General features: G+C 40.7%; 1 protein-coding gene across 2 annotated transcripts in view; it reads left to right on the top strand.

Annotated features, from left to right (window-relative positions):
• The window catches only part of CDC7 (cell division cycle 7), a 269,093-nt gene that overhangs the window by 130,570 nt on the left and 117,192 nt on the right, over positions 1–21,331 (top strand). For both annotated transcript variants that reach the window (XM_086953942.1, XM_086953941.1), the window contains exons 4-5: positions 13,321–13,414; positions 13,512–13,654. In XM_086953942.1, the coding sequence (XP_086810068.1) occupies positions 13,321–13,414; positions 13,512–13,654 (237 nt within the window). The remainder of the gene's footprint in view (positions 1–13,320; positions 13,415–13,511; positions 13,655–21,331) is intronic.

Genomic DNA, 21,331 nt, shown 5'->3' with positions numbered 1-21,331 from the left:
ACAGCGAAGTTTAATCTTGTGTTGAAGTCCCCTCCAATTAGTAGTAGCTAGCTGGTAAAAGCGGCAAGAGTAGGGAAAAGTGAGACAAAGAACTCTTATTGTCTTTGGGGCTCTAGATGGAAAAACAAGTTCTCTTCAAACGTTAGCTGCAAAGGACCCAACTTTTCACAGATACACACCACTCTACTTTCTTTATCTGCATACTCAGAATCTTGTACAAAATTGAGATCCTGGAGAAGAAACAAGGCACCCCTCTTGTTTCTGTGTTTACGGTAGAATGGAATTGGATGGGAAGCAATATGCCTTCAAACGTGTGCCAACCTTTTACAACAAATGAGTCTCTTATAAGAAAGCAAAATCATATTCTTCAGTGCATAGTCAATGTATTAATGCTCTGCGCTTAGCATGCGAGTTAGTTACCTTGATGTTTCAGAAAGACTCACCTTATGGAACTCAAAGGCATCCAAGCTCACCAGGTTTATGTCTTGGAAATCACTGCACTAAGAATTTATAAAAGTGCCCCTCTTTCCAGATGTCCAGCTTCTCCCTAGATTCAAGCTCATGTCCTACGGTGTATATCTCGTTCTCTGTGCAGGGGTGATTATCTTATATATGTTATGCTCCTAGAACGTCTGAAAACACAGCTCAGTATTCGATCAGGAAAAATGTAACGGATAGACAAGAATGAATACCAGAACAGGGGACAGAAACAACAATTGTGGTGCAAAATTATCATCTGTGACACCTTAGTCATGAAAAAAGGCAGCAAAGTTGGGGCTAGCAACCAGGAACTGAGGGCATCCCACCAGCCCAGGAAAATAAAATTAAGGGTGGTAGCACTAAAATAGTACTAAGGAACATTGTAGAAGATTAACAACTATGAGATTGTGGAGAGATAACCTGGCTTGTAAAATGTGTCACATAGTCAGAAGTGTACCAAGCTCACTGCATCCATTTCTTCAGAGACCATAGAGTATAGAAAGGGATCCAGTCTAATCCTCTGACAGTAGGTTACTCATTGAATAGTTCATTAGTTTACTCCATTCCAATGATAGCAAAATTCAGTCGTTCTTAGAAGAGCTGTGTGTCTAACTTCTTTTGTGCTTGGCGAGCTGCACAGCAAATGTTTGCCATTCTCCATTCTGCATGTTCTCAAGGTTACTGGGATGCAGATTCATCAGCTGGTTCTTGAGACTGTAAACAAAATTTATTTTGTTAGACACCTCAAGTGATGTCACTGTGTATTGTTTGCTTTTAAGGGTAAAAATCAGCTTGAATATAATGACCCATCTATAGAGAATGCTCTCTGCATTCAAGAACAAAGTTAAAGGTTTCAGCTCTTGGTATATGGCCAGTCGCAGACCCATCTTGAAAGATGGAACAGGGTGGTGACTCAACTTTGTCAAACCTTATTTCAGCCTTCTGAAGATAATGGTCCAGTTCAAACACAGACTTTTAGTCCTGCCTTATGGCGTTTGTGTTTTCAGAGCCTTGTGTCCAAAAATATTTCCTTTCGTTGCAGACTCCTCTATATCTATATTGTCATCTTGGATGTTGTTGGCTACATTTTTCCTCATGCCTGGGGCCCTGTTGTGTTTGAATGAGTTGAGGTCCTTGATGGAGAGAACCTTCCCTCATTTTCCCTTTGCTGCTGCTAATATATGTTTGTTTTTTCAGCTATAATTGCCTCACGTTTCACTATTTATTTAATTTATTTATTTAAAGGCTTATATAGCGCTAGACTCGACTCCCGAAGGAGTATCTCTGCGCTTGGTTCGCCCAACAGCTGCAGGACAGTGCTCTAAAGGATATACAAAGGCTTATATTGTCTGAAACAAAAATGTCTTCAGTAACTTCCTGAAATGTAGGTAAATATTACATTGTCTCAGATTGAGAGGTAATATTTTCCACAGACTGGGGCCCAAGAACTAAAGTGCTCGGCCTCCCAGTCGTGCTTTTCTGATTAGTGGAACCTGAAGCAAAAATTGGTACTGGAGCGAAGAGTATGTCCTGGTTTGTAAGGGATAAACCTTTCAGCAGATACAAAGGACCTGAACCAAAAATGCTTTTATGGGTAGTACAGCAGGTTTTGAACTTGATCCGTTGCCGGATAGTAGCCAGTGAGGGGGCGGGATGGAGTTCTAGGCGGGGCATTAAGGACCAGCCTAGCTGCGGTGTTTTGAGCCACTTGCAGCCTACTCAGCAGGTTGTCATTTGCAGATAGAAGAAGACCGTTGCAATAGTGCAATAGTGTGGAGAAGTGTGGCTCAGGGGTTAGAGGCAGCAGACCCGGAAGCTGAGATCAGTCCTGGACCAGGGTTCAATTCCCCGCCTCGACGGGTCTAGGGCTCAAAAATTCCACGGACTTGATAATTCTCAATCCGGTGCCTACTCAACTCACGGGTTCACACTCTGCGACTCTGGGCAATAGCTTGCTTTATCTTCACTACGGCCCCTCGCGGCGGGATGCCTGGCTCTCACCTTGTGGATACTCTGCTGGGGTTATCTCACAGGGGAATACCAGGACGGGTTCCCAAGGCAAGCGCCTTGATGCCTTCGGGTGATACGTGCGCTATATAAATTGCAATACATAGTCCAAACGGCTAATTACAAGGGCTTGGACGAGGATCTTTCTAAAAGTGTCTGGCAGGAAGGGAAACGCGCGTCTCAAGAGTCCAATTACCCGAAAGCAGGACCCAGTCGTTTGATTCACGTGTTCCCTTAAAGACAGAACTTGGTCCAGCTGCACGCCAAGATTTTTCACTGTCTGTTTGGGACTAGGGACAGGCCCCAAGTCTAAAGGCCACCAGTCAGGTGACCACAAAAGTGGGGCCTCCCCAAATAGCATGACCTCGGTTTTCCCTACATTGCATTGCAGGAATTTGGAGGCCATCCAGCAGGACACCGCTTTCATACCCTCCGCAAAAGAATGTTTAATTGCAGGGTTAAGAGTCTGAAATGGGAATAAAAGCTGGGTGTCATCTGCGTACGACACCTGAATAAATCCATGCGCTCTCACAAGGTCAGCTAGGGGGGCCACATACACATTAAAAAGTGTAAAAACTATTAAACTATTGCCTCTCTTTCCTTAATAGTCACAGTTCCTCATAGTGGACACAATTGCCCTTTTTAGTGAATGATTGCTAATCTATGGTATCCATATCTGCAGGGCTATTCAGTAGCACCTCTTCAAATGACAGGCACACAGCAGCCTCAACCTTCCCTCCTACTCCTCTCAAAGCTGGGGAATTGCTGCCTAAAGCTAACGCCAGATCGCACTGCTTATTTCGTCACTCTTCTAGTGTGTGGGCATCTATGCTCGAAGATAATGCCCAACCATTCTTGTCACAGGTATGTCTTCGCTCATGTTTCCCAGGCATTGAGCACTAATCGTAACAGGCTTAATCACTCTGTCAAGGGCCCAGTTCTACTTGTAGGTTGCTAATCTTTCTCCCATGGTCCAAGAAGTTTTACAAGTCGGGCTGCTAGTGGTGTGTCTTTGAAACAGCCGCTGAAGATATTGGTCTATCCTGTATGGCCACCACCTCATTAGGCTCTTAGAAAGTCACCCTCTAGATCTAGACCCCCTTTTCTTTTATTCTTCATCTTTGCATGCTGCCATCTTGAAATCTGCCCAGCTCCTACTGGACGTGGGATCATCTTTCACAAAGGCATTTGATGGGTACTGTCAGTCTCAGACTTAAGTTCCTTGTGATCCAGACTGCCTACTGCATTTATTCTCCACCCACCTAATTGTGCCTGAGAGAAAGCAAAACTTTGAGACAAAAAGAACCCGTAGGAAGAGCTAAGACCTATCTTGGGTCTCACCTCAAGTCATGCGACTGCCTCTGTCCCAGATCAAGTTCCTGGGTACCACACTGGAAAAGAGATAGCTGATTTTAGCAATAAAGGCAGCTCACACCACTTTATTGGACATTGTGCGTCTGCTTAGATGAGTTCTACGCTTTGTCCTGATGGAGCTCTTTGTTCTGATGTTAGCAGTCTTGACTCAGCCTAGCAATTTTTATTGTACAAATGGGTATATGGGAATTTCAGCTATTGTCTTGGCATAACTGCATTGCTTCAAAATGTTAATATTTGCCTCAATCACCTCCTATGACAACAAGAGCATGTGACTCAGACACATGGTCCCATTGACTTATGGTGGAAAAGAGCATCCACTTTAAGTCTTTGTGTCGTATGCCCACAATCGTTTACAATTTGGAATCTACTGGTCTTTTGAAAGCCTGCTGTTAAGATTCCCAAGAAGAAAACCTGCATGTGTTGGGTCCCTCACTCTAGAGTGACGCAAGTAGGTTTTATTTGTTGATTAATTAAAACCATTGCAAACAGCAGAGCGCAAATTCAATTTACAACCTGATTTAAGAAAAACGATAAAAACACAGAACCAGTGCGGAAAAGAGACTAGCCAATGCTCATATACATACTTAATTCAACTGTAGTAGGACGAGAGACAATGAACAATTTAGCAGCAAAAGTTAAATAAAGTGCAATGTGCACTCTAATTCCAAATCAAATACTTTGGATGAGAAGCAAAGAATTCTGATAAAACCATTTTAAACTTAAAATAAACATAGTATACTATCCCGAGCTGATTTGATGTACTTTGTGGCAACAGCATTAGAGGCGTTACTTATTAAAGTGCAAAATGCGAGCGCCTAAGGTTGTACCTCGACTTGTATTTACTAAATCAAATACTAATTTAAAAAATCATGTGCTAGCAGCAGATATTATCTATACAATGGGGTGATACATTTGTAACAATTAAATTAAAAAGTTTCTATAAAATTCCTCTGTGATCCCTAAAAACATTTACTATTGTAGAGTCATTGATATTTTAGATAGCATTCATTACATGGATTTCATCGGTTGCAGTGTCTTCCTTACATAGTTTTGTTTCAGCTAAAAGGATATACTTGACAAACTGATGAATTAATCTAGCTGTAATACCTCTTAGACATACAATGATTGCAGTTCTGCAGGTTCTTACTCCCATTTCCTTAAAAAACGGTTTTAAAAACATCTTTCGTTCAACAAGCAGTTTTGGACACAAAGTTACAATATGGTGTAGAGTTTCTTCATTCTTAGCACATAATCTACAGACATTAGAGGGCCATTTTTTTCCCATTTTGGGATTCCATCTTTGGTTGGGTATCTCCCAAACCGTAACAGCATAAATCTATTTTTAATATAAGGTTTTAAATAAAATTCCCGGTAAGGCTGGGGATACAGGTTAGTAAAAGAGTTTGCTATTGTCCAAATATGTTTTTTTTCCCTTAAATCGTCTTTGTCAGTTATACAAGACAAAAGGGCTGCTGATTGATTGATTGTTTTTTTGAAAACCATTTTGCACCTTGTTTCATCCTCTAAGTTCGGACAATCAAAGGCATGCAAACATTCGTTTAAATACGTTCGCCAGCTTCCCGAATAGGCCCCTCTTTGGATCTCAAGCCAACAAATGTTAGCCAACGAGCCTTCCTCTGATCTGAATAATAACAATAAAGATTTTAAAAATGTAGATTGTCTAACGAGACACTGTTTCTTCAATCCAAATTCCAGTCTAACATTCGCTCGACTAATGTTTTTAGGGATTCTAAAAAAACGATTTATATGATCTTATTTCAATATCATCTAAACGTTTCGCATCTTTGCCCCGAAAAATAACAGAACCATAGTCCAATGATGGAATTAACTTCGCTTTCATGGCCTTCATCAAATGGTCATGATTTGGGCATAGTAACTTATCCCTCAATTTTCTAAAAGCAAATGTAAGAGATGAGCCTTTAGCTTCTAGGTTGTTAAAATGTTTCCTGAAAGATAAATTGTGATCAAATGTAATACCCAAGTATTTATAAGTTTTTACACAGTCAACAACCATACCGTTGATATTCCATTCTTTAACACCTAGTTTACCTTTTCCCATAGTCATTAAATTTATTTTTTTAGACCATTCCTTTTAACATAAACATTAAAAGAGTCTATTAATCTTTTAAGGCAAATACTGTCTGACTTAATAAAATAGTGTCATCAGCATATTGTAAATATTTAATCTCTTGGCCCATCACAGAAGGGGAATGAGCATTAATATCTTTAAAATGGGCAGGGAGATCAGACATAAAAAGATTAAAAAGGCAAGGGGCCAAAACACAACCTTGTTTCAAGCCGGTGTTTGTTTCCAGGCGTCGGGTTGGATGTCTACCATCGCCTACTTTGATCTGGACCCAAGTATCTGAATATAGCAGTTTAATCATTTTTAAAAGTGTGTAGGATATTCCCCAATCGTCTAATTTTGACCATAATATGTCCCGGGGCACGGAATTAAAAGCGGCTTTTAAATCAATAAAACATATATACAGATTTTGTTTCCTAATTTTAGCTCTTTCGCCTAATAGTGGTAATAAAACTAAATTTGAGTAGGTTGATTCTCCCTTTCTAAAGCCGGTTTGAACAATTTATCAGTTTTTCTTTTGAGGCCCATAATTCCAATTCTTCTAACAGGCAGGTTGCGAATATTTTAGCATCAACATCAGTTAGGGCTATTAATCTATAGTTTGCTCGGTTATCTTGGGGGCCACTTTTGTAAATTGGTTGAACGATACTACCCTGCCAAGAATCAGGAATTTTAACGGTTCTACGTACATCATTAAACAGGAAGGTAAGAACCTCTGGCCAATCCTTCAAGGTAGCTTTAAATATGGCATTTGGCATTCCGTTTGGCCCAGGCGCACCATTTGATCGAATCCTATGTAGTACTTTTTTTACTTTGTCAACCGTCCATGGCTCAATAACCGAGGTATTTGTTGGAACTAGCCTCGATATTTCGGTTATCTCTGGACAATTATTACGCATAATAGTAGTTTTGCCATAAACAATCTGAGGGCCTATTTAAACCATTTTAGTATTTTTTAGAAAAGACACCCAAGTTGATTCGTCAATATTTGCACTATTGCTTCTATTTGTTTCCATTTTCTAAATTATTGATTAAACTCCAGAAGAGCCTAGGGTCTTTCGATTTGCAGGCATGATGTAATTTGGACCAACTTGTTTGATGATAAGCTTGTCTGGACTTCCAAATTTCATTCCTGTAAACCTTTAATTGTCTGATTTGTTGGGCTACCACAGCACTAGTGGACCCATTTGCTTTCCTATATAGCGATCTTATGGTTTTATTGAGTTTACTTTTAAGATATTTTACGCGAGGGGAAAACCATTCTGGCTTCCTTTTGAGTTAACGTCTTACCACCAGTATAGTTTAAATTAGAAAAATTTGACAAAAGCGCAGTTTATAAACATGGCCAAAGATCTACCGGACTCTAGAGTGAACTGGCCCTGTCGTTGAGTTTGCCTTTTTGTTTGTTGCTTTTCAAGTGTACTGCAAACCTAGGAATAAGATCAGGGTAGCAATGTGCATTAGGCCTTGGCCAATAATCCAGATGATGACTTGAGCTTAAACTAGATGTGCGCAGGACCTTTAAATGAAATGCTACTTGTAAGCCTACAACCGTGATTGTACAACCCACTTAAGTAGCCCTATATTCATGTCTCGGGCCTTCTATTGCACTGCCTGTGTGTCCAGGTTAAACTGCCATTTATACCTGGCAAAATAAAATCCTTTGCCAGGCCCAAACCTTCCTGTTTAATACATCAAAGTCCCCTCTAGGGTAGCCCAGCGAGCAGGGTGCACTGTATTTCAAAATTAGGACATGTACTTTTAAGTTTTGCATGTCCTAGTACTGAAAAACCCTGGACTTCGTTTGAAGGCCTATCTTTCCCATAGGATAACTTTGAAGTTGGCTTATTACATTTTATACCTGTAATTTCTGAATGGAAAGAGTTAAGCAGTTTCATGTTTGGTGTTTCTGGAATCACAATTTCAAATCCCAACCTATGGTGAAGTTGGATTTTAAATTGCGATTCTGAAAATTCCACTTTTAGAACGTTGGCATTTTCCTGCCTTATCCATTTTAGTGACACAAAAGGAAGGGAGGTAGAGGGAAGAAAAGGGCATAGGCTCACCCTCCAAAATTACCTTAGTCACAAAAAACGATCTCTGGGGAACAGAAATCGAGAGCCTAGCTGCTAACTATAGTCCTATTCACAACATTCATTGGGGTTGGAATAGTGGATATAGTGATAGAAAAAGAGTATTGCTCTTTTTCTTGTTGTCCCCTCACTCACCAGGGTTGCCCCACGGTGACATGCTTCATCATAGGGGCCATCCCAGTCCGCTGCGGACTGGGGCGTGCTGCGACTTGCTAATTACGTAGGAGCACTTATAATTTGACTATGTGTGGTGGGGGTGTAGTGATGGAGTGGAGTATGTGAAAATGGTTAAAAATACCTGCCTAGTAAGCTTTAAATAGTTTATACTTGCTTCCAGGTGGTAACGTTAAAAACGGGGTGGAAGTATTAGGATACCCAAAAGCAATGTGTTTAGGTGTGCCTATCAACTCCTGTCAACCTGTTTCGTGCATCCCCAAAGCACTTCCTCAGTACTACACAGGGACCAGCCCTGTGTTCGCCACTCCTAAGAGACGCCGCAATGAGCTAAATAGTGAAAAAATGCTGCAATCAAAATTAACGCATGCATATAGTACCTACGTAACCAAATTAATCACGTGGTTCATGTGGTAGGGCCTAGCTGCGCCCCATGGACTCTGAGGGATTCAGTATCCCAGCAATTTGCTAACAGGATACCTCCCTCGTTTAGCACCTAGTCGCGCCTCTCCGGTTCGAATGTAGTGTTGTGAATAGGACTATAGTTAGCAGCTAGGCTCTCGATTTCTGTTCCCCAGAGATCGTTTTTTGTGACTTATCCATTTAGTGCCCATATCCTGTCTCTGGTCACATGACTGGTTGGGTGTGGCTGACAGTTGGGCTTTGCGTATTCCTCCTAGACAGCTACATACAAAAGGGAGCGTAGGCATGCCTGGATGGGCCATCCCTAGCAGGGTGGGAGAAAGGAGCTGGACTCAGCCCCACTGACACCTGAATAGGCTGTTTTCTGCCTCCTCACAAAAGGGCTACATACACCCTGTAGTTAGTCAGGAGCCAGGACAGGGAAGGCAGGATGCCTGCGAACTTCAAAGAGAAACCTTTAGACGCTTCTCCGCCACTTTAAAGGCACAACTCGATATGAAGGGTAGGCCTGCAACACCAGCACTTCAGTACACTTCTGGCACGTGGATACTCTGACAGGTAGAACTGCTGTGCTGCTGAAGGACTGCCACTCTGCGGGACTGCATTCTGCTGGACACCTGCTTTGCTGTGCTGAATTGCTGCCCTCCTGCCGTCCTGCCCTGGTGAGAAGGGCTGGACCTGCATCTCTCAAACCCAGAACCCACAGGGACTCCAAGGTATAGTTGGTTGGCCTCCCGATTTGAAACCTCAGGGACATAACCAGCTTCCAACAATCTTGCATCTGCACCTGGATGCCTGGATCCTAGAAGACGACGCAGGCCCTCGCACTGCAGCCTCGCTCAGAACCAAAACATTGCTTCAACTGCGTGGCGCATCTTCGCAGACCCAGGCAGCGCTCTGCAACCGAGGTGTAAAGAACTCTAACTAGGACCCTGCAGTCGACCCGTGCTCCATTGCGGTCGGCCTGAACTTGTGACTTTTTGACCAGATATTTACAGTTGGGATACACTTTAAAATTGTTGACGCTATTTTCACAAAGAACTTTAAACTGCAATATCTCCGGTTCTACTAGTTGGATATTTGTTGTTTGTGTCTTGTTTATTTTAATTAAGCTCTATTTCTCTTACCTGCTTTGGGATTCTTTTTGTGTTTTTACACTGTTTTACTGTTTGAAGTGTTGCACAAATACTTTACACATTGCCTCCAAGTTAAGCCTGACTGCTCTGTGCCAAGCTACCAGGGGGTTGAGCACAGGTTAATTTGGGGGTTTGCTTGTGCCATGTGGTTGCTGCTTTAGCCAGTGCTCATACCCCAGCCAACCAACAACACAATTTCTTACAGGCATACAAAAAGTAGCCAAAGCAAATAAAATGCAAAGTAAAAGCTTACCAATCGGAGTAGGTAAATTATGCTGATATGGATAAAGCTGTCCTGTGTATGCCACAGTGATCTATTGTAGGAGTTAGCATAGAGGAGGTGATCTATTGTAGGAGTTAGCATAGAGGAGGTGAGGAGAGTGGGCGGTGTTAGTATTACAAAACTGAAAAGTAACTATTGATTACCTTGAAGGCTTCCTGGGCAGCAAAGTATAATACATTGGCCAAACCTAGGGCAGGCCAGGGCAAATTCTGTAACCTGAAGGAAAATGAACATGAGTAATTATATGCATGAAAGCAGTGTATTGAGGGACAGTAGTGTAAACAATCCTTGTAGAATTGCCTTGAAATCTATGTGTTGAAGATTGTCTGGATAGAACAATCCAAGGATAACCATACGATTTGGTACCGGTACGGTACCCTGATCAGTGTCTGGCATAATACAGGCTGCGAGTCGTCCAACTGAATAGAAGGGACTCTAAAGATCGACTCGCAGATGCAAAAATAGGTCGTTTCCACCAATGGCCATATGGAGAGTGCTGGAAGTGGTAATAAAAACAGGACTGCAAATGTAAATGTACAGGAATTTATATAGCGCAAATCACCAAGCGGTTTCTAAGCGCTTGCTTAGGGAACCCGTCCTGGTATTCCCCTGTGAGATAACCCCGGCAGGGTATCCGAAAGGTGAAAGCCAGGCATCCCGCCGCGAGGGGCCGTTGTGGAGATTAAGCAAGTTATTGGCTAGAGTCGCAGAGTGTGAACTCGTGAATCGAGTAGGCACCGGAGCGAGAATTGTCGAGTCCATGGACATTTTAGGACTCGAGACCCCGCCGAGCCGGGAATTGAACCCTGGTCCCGGGCTGACCTCTGCTTCCAGTTCTGCCTCCTCTAACCAGTGAGCCACACTTCTCCACTTCTCCAAGCAAGAGCAGTCGCCATCTTGTAGCGGACTGCAACAGTGGTTGCCATATGAAATGCCAGTAAAGGGAAGTGAAAAATAGGACATGAAATTGAACAATCCTGGCGGCCACCATCATGGTAGTGGTGGCACCGAATAAAGGGGGAAAAGAAGGGTAAAATAAACATATTGGCGGGGGGCACTAAGCCTTAATGGAAATGATGTGGGTGAAGAGAGGAAGGACCATAATGATATCCACAAAGTTTAAGCAGCAAGTAAGAAAAGTAGTAAGGATGAACCATGTCTTCTCAAATGTTATAAGCCACAAACAGCGTTTTGGAAAGACAATGCAATTATGTTAGAGAGGTCCGATTTTCCATTCTGTTGAGGCCCGAATTCATGCTGTCCTCTTAAAATCCATTTTAGCTCCTCTTTGTTAAAGTAGTGGTGAACTGTCTCCTCCTCTGCTTGGAGGGGGAAGGGGTTATCAATGAAATTACGTGATAGCGCAGTTCATCTTCAGTGTGGTTATTGTGCATGTTTGAATTCAAATACAAGCCCACCTCTTATTTATTTATTGTACTTTTTATGGGATGTATTGTTGCCAATGTCATTGTGATGCAAATATTGCACCTTCGAATCACCTGTATCACATTTATTTTTGCATGGGCATCTTTTTCACTTTGGTTACGCACAACCCACTGCAGTCTTTTATAGAAAAAAACCTATATTAAGAGATCATTGTACATTAAAAACATTGTTTTAATTTACAATATTGTTTATTATCCCATACATCAATATTGTCAGTATTGACCGTTGTACTATAATACCGATTAATGCACAGCACCATCGATTTTCTAATTTCATTTATTTGATAATACGAAATTCGTTTCTTTCTGGTCATTTATTTGAGTATTTTTGACCTAAATACTGTTTTTCTGGGACAAACCTCACAGTGCAAGACCAAACAAATATGTTCACAATACACTTAAGCATCTGTCCGATTTCCATTTCATGTTTTCTCTGTGTTACCTTCTGGTACCTGTGGCCTTTTGCATCATTAAGTACTATTTGATTCAATCACAACTTTATAAACCGGTTGAGTAGTGCTTTACTATTTGCCTGGCGCACATTCGTTGGCACATATGAAACTGTACTGAACAATTTGCCTTTTCAATTGAGTAAATTAACTTTACTTTGGAGAACGAATTCACACAACCGGCACCGTTTTGGGGATCAGGAAGATACCCACTCAAAACCTAATTTCTAATGTGTGCTTCGCTCCCAGGATCTGATTAAATCAGATTATGAGACACTGACAGTAATCGGTGACACCTTTGTTCTGGTGGAGACTATTATCTTTTGAGCTTGCAGGCAAAGAGTTTGCAATGCAGATAGCTTCAGCTTTCTGAGGTGGCCACCTACAAGTAGACCAATATCTTGTCCCATAGAAAGTGGCACTATGGGCGGGGTGAGCCTTTACGTATTTGCTTAAAAGCAGGCTTGGCTTTCTATTCTTTTTTCCGCACTTGCAGCATCCCATTTGTTAGGAGGATCTGCCAAGTGTGCTGCAATGCCAAAAATTTAGTCCAAATTTGTGCTGGTGATTGTAAATGTGATGTTCGTGCAGTCCTGACCCAAGAGTTCAACCATCACATAGAGAGGGAGGCACAGAGATGGTTCACTTCAGAAAGGAATTAGTGTGTTTTTCTGACTTGGGCACGTAAAAGTAAAGCAGGAGCCTGACCCCATTTTAGAGAAGTGAGCCATTGTTTGGCTGCAATTCCTTCCCTGGGACTGATGTCTTGCTGATATTCTGTGTTCCCTGTGCCATGCTGTGCATAAAGCCACTTGCAGAAAAGCTTACATTACCTAAGACCACTCTTAGCCCAGAGCTGGTCCAGGCGGTATAATTTCCCGTGTCCACTTCATGTTCATATCTACAACTTGCTACTCTGTGCTAGCAGGAGGGGAATCTGGATAGAGCATCCTTGCTGCATAAGAATGCATTGCTTAACCTGTTAAGTGGGTGTCCAGATCTGCCCGTTTCTTTCAGGTGAGGTGGAAAATTTCAACGAATGACTGTGCTTGTACCAGTAACCATACCAATACAGACAAATTTGCAAATATACCTCATACCGAGCTACCCATTATCCCAAACCAGTTTTACATGTAAGTAGTTACTTTGGATTTGTTGGACTAAAATGTTACTAAACCAGCATTTATAATAATTTCCACGCTGAGTTTTATCTTCTTACTGTATTAGTATTTTTTTAATGTTCACCTTTTTAACACAGAATTTTTGTTTCGAAATGTCGAATTCTGCTTACATTATCTGTGTTTTGCAATCAATGCTCATCTGACTTTTAGGCATTTTTCTTTCAGTGGGCAAGAAAATGTCATGGGGATTAAGTATTGCATAAGAAAAAATGATCATGTGGTTATCATCATGCCTTATTTGGAACATGAATCTTTCTTGGTAAGTCGTTCTTCTTTTGATGGAACGAGTCTTTTCAACTATGTTTGGCCAAAACAAATGGATGTTCCAAGTAAAGTAACTTGATTTATCTTTGCAGGATATTTTGAATAATCTTACCTTCGAAGAAGTAAGAGACTACATGTTTAACCTGCTTAAAGCTCTCAAACACATTCATCACTTTGGCATTGTTCACCGTGACATCAAGCCCAGTAATTTCTTATATAACAGGCGGTTAAAAAAGTAAGTGTGCCCGAATAACTACATTCTGATACCGCTGGGAGAATTTACGTAAGAAGTAGAAATTGCAGATTTTTCTTCATTCAGATGTACATTCACTTGTATGGTTGTAGAAACTGATTTAAAGAGCGATTTGTAATTCTGAATCATTACTAAAGTAATTGTGAAGCAGAAAGTACGAGGACTGACATCATGGCAACTAGAATGTTTTCTCATCAGTTGCCAGTATAAAAGCTTACATGCAAAGTAAACAGTATTTCGTTGCTTTTTTTTATAAACTGGAAGGTTACTTTTTTTAGAGATGACTAAAGAAAACAAATTCTAGAATGCTTTGGCAAAGGTTATCTAAACAAAAAGTTAATTTTGATCTGAGGCAAGAGCTGAAGGGGCGATCATTGCAGCTTTGGTTCCCCCCTATGTAGTCTTACATTTTAGAAAACCAGTTTATTGACTTTCATAGCTACAATCAGAATTATACAGAATATGTACAATGTTTTAATTGGTCATGCAATAAATCTTAATTTCGGGATTGTAATTTCTCCTAAAGAATCTCTATTCTGTTTAGGCATTTAGATTTCAATACGGGTTGATCATTCAACAGAACAACACATTTATCATTAGTTGGTTGTGCCTCCAGACCTCTTTAGCTGCCGAGCTCTCGTCATTAATTCTTCAAAAGACTACAAACAGAAGTATGGAGAGAGAAAGAGAGATTGGGTCTTTAGGCTGCCTGTGGAACATGTAATACATTTATATCCCTAGTAGGAAAAAAATAATTTTTATCATCAAAGCTGGATAATGTGAAGAGAATGTAGCACTGGATTGCGTATGCAAAACATCAAATAGTTACTAGTTTAGTGTATCCAAATCCAATAATTTTTAGTTCATACAAGTTTTCTAATAAATTCAAGCTGCAAATTCTGTTTAAAGGCGCAATCTGATGTTCAAAAAAAAAATTAAATCCATTATATTTAGATTTACATTTTCTCTGGGTCACAGAATAAATCTAGCTAACTTGCAAATTGAAACTTGGTTTTGATGGTCATTTATTGATGATATAGAATTTAAGTAATTTGCTGAGAGATTCAAATAAAGGCCAAAGTTTAGATAATGGCCTAACGCTGTATATGAGTTTTGCTTCGAAATGGGTGCGTGGGCATAATATGGTTGGGAGGGACCGAGAGCTGTGGTTAAAATATCTGAGTACTCTGCCACGATGGGCAGGTTGGCTGTCACGTAAATATATTTTTAGCTTCTATGCCGCCTAGGCTTCCATTTTTCCTTTACCCTATTTGAGACTATTTGGGTAGCATGGAGTGGGTGAGTTTATTGTTTCACTGCTTTGGTTTTGATTGGCAACACCACTCTCAACAGACTAGTTTTCTTAATAAAAATGTGTGATCTGGAGCCACTTTCCTTTTTAGGTCTCGCCTGAGCCAGCACATGGGCTGCTCTGGCGAGACTTTTAGTAAGTAGGCATTCAAAAATCCGACCACATGCTTTCTGCGTGGCCTCGAGCGTGCAAGATTTTCCAACTGAAATAAAACATAGTTTCGTTTGCTAACGGTTCTCACTGAATAGACTCGGAGAAGTATCGTAAATATACTGCTATGGTTTTGTCCCGAGGTGCTGCTGCAGTAATCAACTATTATCGGCTCGGCTCGTGGCTAAACATGCTTTATGCAAATGAAGCATCTCACATTCAGCAACGCTCGAGCAGGCGTTCCTTTATTAGCAGTTTCTCAAATGTCCTTCTTCAAAGCCCTACTGTCGAGAACAGATGCAAAGCGAAAGTATTCCTCGGTGTGCGCCGATTTGCTATTTACTAGGGAGGTTACTGACATTAGCTTCTGAACAGTACACTAAATGTATTATTAGTCCAGCTGGAGGATGCAGATTCTGAGTGCGGAGCAGCGCTGAAGTCAACCGACGTGTCCCATATGACATTCCTCAAAAACAAACCCAAGGCAAGCGTTTCCTGAAAGTCAATGAATTCAGCTTTCGCAGAAGAGCCGACAACTGCAGTAATTATTCATTGGGGCTAAACATAGTCTAATGGCCAGGTGGTTTGTGGAGTTTTCATTTCTGGTGTGTACGTGCGCTGTGACCCGGCCTATTGCCTGACCTCCGCAAGTCCGCGGAGAAAGCTCCCATCATGCACTTCGCGACTCTCCCTGCGACACCCGCCTGCTCCCTGACAGGTGAAGGGCAGCCTTTCTAGCAGTCCCACTGAGAGAGACTGCCTGCTCTGCAGTGTGGAGCATGCTGGACATGGCCTACATTTAGGAAGATTCACATTTAGTTAGAAAACGACAGCAATAATAAATTAGAGTTTCCATGTTGACCCATGTCCATTCTGGTCTTATTTGCTGAATTCTGGTAATTGTAGTTTGTGTCCTAATGCTGAGTAACACAAAATGTAAGCAAAGTAAACAAAAACTACTTGACATGCTTCTATTACCAGGCACTCTTCAGGCTGAATCTGTTTCTGAATACACGTGGAAAGGTGCTAATTCGAATCAAACTAAAAATTGCTGTTATTCATTGCTAGCGACCTCATACGAAAACCTTTGATCCCTGGCACTCATCGGTGTTACCTGGATTGGCAGCATCTGCGGCAAGGCAAGTATTGCACCCCCAAATTTGCGCCGGGGTGCAACATTTTAAAAGAAAACAAATTTGGCAGAAAGAGACCTGTTGCCAATTTCTTTCTTTTAAACTTTGTTCCCCTAAGAATTTTGCACGGGCACTAACTGTTTTCTTTGCCTGGCACAAAGGAAAATTAATGAGCTACCATTGTCACCACCTATTTGCTCGATTTCTAGAAAAAATTTCTCACCTTCCAAATTTATTATGGTTTTTCACATAGCACCGTAAAGAGTGCCTTGTCTCAGTCAGTAATAGAGTAGCTTTAACTAGTCACACTCTGACTATATGGCATGCAGTACACCGCACTACAAAACCATCACATTGACTACAGCAAGCGCACCACTACCATGACCATGTAAGGTAAGCCTAGTTAAAGCAGATGTTGAGTTAAGATATATTTATCTCATTGCTCATTGCGTCACTATATAGTTTGTAGCCATAGAAGGGAGTGTTGCCTGGTGTAGGTGATTGATAGTCTCATTGTAGGTCTTTCACCACAAAAGGTCATGGCATAATTTTAGTTAATAAATAGCCACAAAATTAGGAAATTTCTCAATCTAGGTAGTACCCCACTCCAGCTAGAGGGAATTGATTGCACAAAATAGACATTGATTATCCCAGTACAGTTCATAAATCTGATTCAGAAGTTACCTGGTATAAGGCAAATTATTACCAGAATAAGATGATTTGTTACTTCAGAATATGTGATGACTTGCCCTGCTGCAGGTCATGAAGTTTTGGCACTTTGTTGTTTCTCTTGTTGACCCATTGCTATCCCATTACAGTATCTTACTTTCTGTTTGATGAAACCTTGGTAGCCACATTGTTTCCCTTGGTACCTTTTCACTGTAACTTGGATGGCTTCAACCGTGTCTTTCTACACCCCATTGTCTATCTTGGCAGACATCTCTTTTCTTCCATAGCACTTGCATTCAGCCACATGGTAGCCAAAGTGTTATGAAGGCATGGTAGAGACTATTTATAAGATGTTCTTTCCGCTGGTGTCTGTACCACTAGGGTGTATGGCCTGGCTGGTCAAGCTTGGCAGCCGAGTAAGCAATCAGATACATATACTTCAAAGTCCTGATTTGGAGTTGTGTGGAACATAATCCAGTGTCAGCACACGCTTAAGGGAAGGCTTCACTGGCTTCAAATAACCAATAGAGACAACACCTTCACATTGCGTACTTGCTTCCTCTTCCTGCAGCTCCGATGTAGTGCAGAGAGTGGTAGAAATAACTGCTAGACTTCTGGCATTACAGTACTTAACTTGGTAGTAGCACAAGGCATACAAAATGCCCAATTGTGAGGTACAATTTATGCTGCACCATGCTCTCCGGTTCTGCTCTCACCTGTGCCCTGCCCGTCAAAAATTGTCATGGAAGCCTAAACTGACACATTAGTTATTATAGTATATTGTGAAGTTTATTTGCTTTAGCTGAATCTTTAAGAGTAAAACTATTTTGTAGTATATACATAGCGTTTACTACCCTAATAAAGGGTTCTGAATTGCTTGCCTGCACGGGCAGCATGCTAAGCAATACCAAGTGTGTGGTTGGAAGGACATTGTCCTTGTTTCGAGTCTATGTAGGAGCCGTTTCCATGCTCATGGAGTTCTTGTACTTCTTAGTGCACCTTGATGATTACAGCATAGGATTGTTCATTCGGAGTTCTTATGGACCCGAGCAGTTATGGGTGGGAGGTTTGAGGGTCTGAGATCTTCCAGAATAAGATGGTGTTACAGTCCTCTTTTCTTTGAATATCATTATATGATGTTAATGAGTGGTTGTTACTCTTAATTGCAATGAAAATATATTACTTAAGTTGTGGCACAGGACTTTTCTCAATCAACTTTGTGGCAGGAAGCATTGTCAGATGAAAACTTTGGTGTGTTCCAATTCCCCCATTGTAGCAAATCATCTAAAATGGAATGTCCTCTTGGCTGGACCATCTCTCTTCCATAGAGTGGTGGACTGTAAAGTACTATTGAGTGTTTGCAATTTGTTGGAAAGCCATTTTGGCTATCTGATCTTTGCTGCATCTGACCAACAATACATAATACACAAATGCAGCTGCACGCCTTTTCTTTCTATTTCTTTACTTTCGTTACAATTGTGGCACCCTTGCTTTAGCTTTAAACATCTTAAACTATAGCGTGCGTGCCGCAGTTGCTTCAAAACTAAATAAATAGAAAAACAAGAAATTGCAATACAATAGGTCTAGCAAAAGTTGATCCATTGGTGTTGCATTATTATTAGCAACGCCAATAGCTCAAACGTTCAGTAATGTGAGACCTATTGCATTGCAAATGCTTGTTTTTGTTGCCTTAGGTCAAGTTTGTTCAGTGGAAAAACCTTTGTTGCAACAGGCAACTGCTTTCTAGTACCATTAAAGAACTCTGGTTTTAAATATAAAGCATCTGTACCTGGCACAGAACAAAAGTCATAGCAAGCGCTTGATATTCAACAGGTAGATCAGAATTCTCAATTTATTTGGCGATTTTTTTTTCCTTTTTTTTTTTTTCAGCCTTTTCACTAAGTTATGAAGAATTGCTGAATGAGTTTCAAATATATTGTTGGAGTTTATGGTAGGCTCTTATAAGAGTAAGATTGGTGAACAAATTATATGAACTGTTAAATATGTCTCCGAGTTATGAACATAGTTACCTGGTCAGTTGCAGGAACTTTAGAGCAGTAAATCAGGTGTGATTGATAAATGTGAGTGTTTCACAGGTTTACTACTAGGCGTACTGCTAAATTCGATTGTTTTAATGATGAAGACATTTAGATCCATTTCTTCAGGTTTTATCTCTCTTCTAATTGCTTTTGAGTGCCTTGCTTTGTAGGGCAGTTGCCGTTTTTTTTAAAAGGACTTACGTTGCTTCATGTTAATTTTTGCGGTTCATTCTTAGAAACAAAAAAAAGAATTGGGTAAGCCCTTGAAGACCTCTGTTATGCAGTGACCTCTTTCTGGAGAGACTGGAATTTATTTGAGTAACAGTTTCTTTTGTTTTGTATTAGTCTTCTAGATCCTTATTTTTCTGACTCTGAAATAAGGAGGTAGCTCAGTATTGGATACAGGGCTTTGAATAGGTCAGATATAAAGGAAACTGTTGGAGTGGTGCTTGCTTATTGTGATACTAGACAAAGTGCAATACTCAAAGGTATTGTGTGCACAGACCGCACAGGTAGTGATGCAGCTACTCCGGAAATATCTTCAAAAACCTAGTCACCTTTCCATGAAGTTTCAAATCGCAAATTTACTCATCAGTGGGGCCCAAAACACTTTACTCTACTTCATGGATTAGTGAGGCTCAAAGGAGAGCTGCTGGATCATAGCGGAGTGTCTAAATTAAGCAAAATATTTATAATATGAACACCTGCAGTTTAAATTGTTTTTACCATGGTTTTATCAACGAGACAATTTATTCAGACACACCACCATTATTTATCAAGGGATCTGCTAGTAAAAATTAGGCTAAGGATGAACAAGACCAGCTTAATTCTTCATTTATCTAATTTTTATTTAAAGAAAATCTTCTTGCATAACCTGTATTTATTCACTTATAAATTAGTTTAATGCAAAATAGATTTAAGAAAAAGAAAGAATTTTAACTCGTACATTTATATTTCATTTAATTCAAAACTCTGAAATAAGCACATTAATATTGAGATTATAGGACAAGAATATTAGCAAAAAACATAATAGTTCCCAAAGTTCATCTTCCTATTCTCTCTAACTCTTAACCTCATCTCAAGACTCTGTATTTAAGTAAAGTTAAAGTTCAGAAAAATTCAAAGTTCTTACGCCTCAGGAAAATTCAGCATTCCAACAGCATGTCAGGATACACAGATGGAAATCGAAGAAGAGTTTTTTCTTAAGTCTGTACACACTTTTTTGTACCCTTTTTCCTACCTAATCTATCTACAAAAGTAACTGTCAGTGTCTTTTAACAGTTCTGATTGATCAATCCGAGGGGTGGATGAGCATAACCTCATCATTTTATTGTTTAATTTCCGCAAGATCAGCTCAATGAAAATGTTCTTTGTCCTTATTATATCCTCTTTGCTCATGTCCTTTAATTTGTAAGTTTTGCCTTTTTTCCCACGTTTCTCAGCACGATCATTTTGTTGACACTCAGCTGGACTTTCAGGGCACCCTGTCCTTGACCCATTCTGTACAGGCAGCTCATACTCATCCGCAGATCATTTCACCATGCGCATGCGTACTGCACTTCAATCTCGGAGTCACAAAAAATGTCCATTTTGCTCTAGGCCTCATAGGCCAGAACGGGAACTATTATAGAAACGAACACAATCAAAAGTTAATTGTTGAATTATAACCCTTCTGTTTACCTCCCCCCTTACTAAGGTATCCCTGTTAGTTATTACCTAGCAAATAAAGCAACATATATGTGTGATTTACTCGCCAGTCTTCATGTTTTTGCCACAAATAAACAAACAGAAAGCACAGTCATGCCGCTTTTGGTTAATTTATAGCTGCTGCATTACATTTTCAAATGGGGGTGGGGACGCACACCACTCACACACCAGCGGAATCGCCCCTAAGGACTGTGGTCAGTGGAGTTCGTGTTCCGCGATGCATCTTCTTTCGATTCTCTGCTATCTTCGCTTTCTTCGCCATCCCTGGACACGTGTTTCGGGGTATTTACCCCTCATCAGCAGGGATTAGGCCATGTTCTGGGGTTGCCGGTGGCTGCCAAATATTGCCAGGTTTAGTACCACTCAGGCGCGCAGTTGCGGGGTCCCAGGCTCGTCAGCCAACTGCTCGAGGGAGCTTTTAACATTACAAATGGGGGTGGGGTCGCACACCACTCACACACTAATTTTTAGACATAACATCACTTAGTCAGTCGATTATAGTTGCAACATAAGCAAATTAGTTTCCTAAGTGTACTTGTGTGTGCATTCTATTCTATGTTGATTAATTTTCAAAACCACACGATTAGTTGATGTTACTGTTATGAGAAAGTGACTTCACGAGTGGTGTACAAATTTTTTTTTTCCACCT

This window comes from Lissotriton vulgaris, chromosome 1_1 (genome assembly GCF_964263255.1).
Source record: "Lissotriton vulgaris chromosome 1_1, aLisVul1.2, whole genome shotgun sequence".
NCBI classification, from domain to species: Eukaryota; Metazoa; Chordata; class Amphibia; order Caudata; family Salamandridae; genus Lissotriton; species Lissotriton vulgaris.
Note: the sequence above shows the minus strand (reverse complement) of the source record. Positions and strands in the feature narration are given on the sequence as shown.